The sequence below is a fragment of the Silene latifolia genome, chromosome Y (assembly GCF_048544455.1).
Source record: "Silene latifolia isolate original U9 population chromosome Y, ASM4854445v1, whole genome shotgun sequence".
In the NCBI taxonomy this organism is placed as follows: domain Eukaryota; kingdom Viridiplantae; phylum Streptophyta; class Magnoliopsida; order Caryophyllales; family Caryophyllaceae; genus Silene; species Silene latifolia.
Window position 1 is genome coordinate 486,235,609 of NC_133538.1, and position 3,450 is coordinate 486,239,058.

General features: G+C 30.8%; 1 protein-coding gene across 1 annotated transcript; it reads left to right on the top strand.

Moving 5' to 3' along the window:
• Window positions 1-219: 219 nt before the first annotated feature.
• On the top strand, window positions 220-2,508 carry LOC141633041 (uncharacterized). Its single transcript, XM_074445538.1, has 2 exons — window positions 220-406; window positions 455-2,508. Exons 1-2 carry the CDS (start codon window positions 220-222, stop codon window positions 2,506-2,508), a joined length of 2,241 nt encoding a protein of 746 aa, XP_074301639.1.
• The last annotated feature ends 942 nt before the right edge of the window (window positions 2,509-3,450 follow it).

The window sequence follows — 3,450 nt, forward strand, 5'->3', positions numbered from 1 at the left end:
ATTGCTACTCGTCTGATTTCTTAGTCAGTTATCCTATTAAATTATTAATCAAGGTGTTGTCACTCCATTATCTACTTTTCTATTTTTATGTCTTTCTTGTAGAATGATCCATTGATTTGATTCCTATTTCCTAGTGTTTTTATGTTTGATTTCTTAGTTATATGACTGTATCTTGTTATTGTTGTACTGTTGTGTGCAATAATTGTGAAAATTGCAATAATGTTGCCTAAAAAACATTTATCCGGAAGTGAAAAAAGGAAAAGGAGAAAACTTGTTGAAGAGTTGAATAAATCACAACAAGGTGCTATTGACAAATTTCTTATTAGAAATGTGGATGTGGTTCATGAAAATTTAGATCACCCAAATGAAAATTTAGGTGATGATATTGATGATAGTAATTTAGATGGTGAAATTGGTGATGTTGATAATAATAATAATAATAATGAAAATTTAGATCAGTCAGAGCCAACAATTCCTACTAATAATGACATCGATGGAGAAGAGACAATTCCTTCTATTGATATTTATGATCCTATAAATTGGACTAATCTTAGTAATAAGATAAGGGACTCTATAATTAAAAAGGGGCCTATAAGAGAATTGAATCTTGACTATCCATGTGATGATAACAATAGGCATTTTAAATATGCTTATTTTTCTAGAAAGTTGAATAATGGTGAGATTAGTGATAGAAAATGGTTAATTTATTATAAACATGCTGATAAAGTATTTTGTTTTTATTGTAAGTTGTTCAAATCTATCAATAACAAAAGTTTGTTACCAAATGATGGTTTAAGTGACTGGAAACATATTATTGACAGACTCAAGCATCATGAAAATAGTAATGAGCATATGAATAATATGTCTACTTGGAATGAAACGAGAATAAGGCTAGATAATAATGAAACAATTGATAAAAACTTGCTGGAAGCTATAATGAAAGAGAAAGACCGATGGAGGCAAGTGTTAGTTAGAATATTTTCAGCTGTAAAATGTCTTGCCACTCATAATTTGGCTTTAAGAGGATCACATGAAAAACTATATCAAGATAGTAATGGTAATTTCTTAGGATTGATTGAAATGATTGCGGAGTTTGATGTAATAATGCAAGATCATGTTAAACGCATTCAAAATCGGGATATTCATCATCATTATCTTGGGCATAGAATTCAAAATGAATTGATTTCCCTTTTAGCTAATAATGTGAAATGTTCTATAATAAAGATTATCAAAGACGCAAAATATTTTTCAATAATTCTTGATTGTACCCCTGATATTGCTCATCAAGAGCAAATGACTCTTGTTGTACGATGTGTGAATATGTCGGCCAAAAAATTACAAATTGAGGAGTACTTTTTAGAGTTCTTGGAAGTGAATGATACATCAGGATTAGGACTTTTTAATGTATTACAAAATGTTTTAAAGTGCCTTGATCTGAATGTTCATGATATAAGGGGTCAAGGTTATGAAAACGGCTCCAATATGAAAGGGAAACATCAAGGTGTACAAAAGCGTCTACTAGAAGTAAATCCAAGCGCATTATATATGCCTTGTGCTTGTCATAGTTTGAATCTTGCTCTTAGTGACATGGCACATTCTTGCATTAGAGCTACTTCATTTTTTGGAATTGTTCAACACTTGTATACTTTGTTTTCTAGTTCTACAAAAAGATGGAAAATTTTGCTTGCTAATGTCCCTGAACTTACTTTAAAATGTTTATCTAATACTCGTTGGGAGAGACGAATTAAAAGTGTTAAAGCTATTAGATTTCAAACTCCACAATTAAGATTGGCTTTGTCTATTTTATATGATTCTTGTGTTAATGATGCAAAGTCAAAGAGTGAGGCTGAGTCTTTGTATAATGCACTTGGGAGTTTTGAGTTCTTGCTTGGTATAGTTATTTGGTATGATATTTTGTTTGTTATAAATATGGTAAGCAAGAAATTGCAATCTAAGTCTATGTGTATTGACATCACCATAGAACAAGTCCAAGGTATATTGTCATATTTTGAAAAGTTTAGAGATGAAGGATTCACTTCTAGTATGAACATTGCTAAAAGTATTGCACTTAAGATGGATGTAGAGCCTACACTTCCGACAAAGCGTCGTGTTATTAGAAAAAGACATTTTGATGAAACTAATCAAGACGATGAACAAAATAAGTCTCCTGAAGAGTTATTTAAACATGAGTATTTTTTTGTTGTTGTTGATATGGCTATTACTTCTTTAAAAACCATATTTGAGCAATTAAAAACTTTTGAAAGTATTTTAGGATTTTTGTTTGATTCAAACAAGTTAAAGTCATTGGATGAAAATGAATTAAGAGGACGTTGTGTTACTTTTCACTCTACTTACACGTCCGACGTTGATTTAAATGATCTTTACTCTGAACTGAAAGTGATACAATCTACCTTGCCAAATAAACTAATGTCGGCTACTGAAATTCTTGAGTTTGTTATAAGTGCAGATTGTTATCCTAATGCTTCAATCGCTTATAGAATTTTTTAACAGTTCCCGTGACAGTGGTGTAACACCCCGTAATTTCGGACCGTTATTATATTGCGAAAGTAATTTATTAATCAAGTTGAATTTAAAATTTATGTATTTGAAGTAATAATAATTCAATGAAATGTAATTCTATTATATTTTGAAGTAAATTATTTAATTTGATAGTTTCGAAATGTTTAAAAATAGTTTAAACCATGTAAAAACCTTTTATATCGAAATAAGGGCATATCGGGAAAAATGACGATTCTTTTGAAAATTGGGCAAACGATTTTGGAAATGGGTCATATGAGTACTCAATCTTCTTGTAATCTCGTGTTTAAGAATTTTGGCAATGTCGGAATTTGCGTTTGACAAACGGTTTTAATTATTTAAACAAAGCAGCTAAAACCGACTAATAAAATCCCGCCAAATTCCCGCTCTTCCTCCCCTTCTCACGCCACACCTTCCCTTCCTCCTTCCCATTTCTTCCTAAGACTTCTTTTGTCCTTCTTTTGTGCTCTTGACCGAATTCCTCAAAAAAAAAAAATAATAATCTTACAATCGTAATTTCATCATAATTTCTTCGTTTCTAGTCCGATTTTCGCAAAATTTATATTTTCGGAATCCTCTCTTCAAGATCTACATCCTAGTATGTTTTAATTTCAGTTTTAATTATGTCGATTTTGGCTGATTTTGGGCATAATTTCGGTTTTGATAATTATTATTGTGTTTTTGTTGTTTTTAATAGGTGAAGATTATGAGGATGATATAGGGGACTCCTATATAGTAGAGGATGATGGGTAGCTACTGTTTTTAGGGTTTTCTCAAGGGTTATTTTGCCTTTTTCTAGCTTAAGGTAACATATTTCGAGTTACTCGACGAATAAATGTCACATTCTTTGCTTTTTGTATGATTTTTGTGAATGTTATTTGAGTAGTTTATTTCACATGAAAATATAGGTTA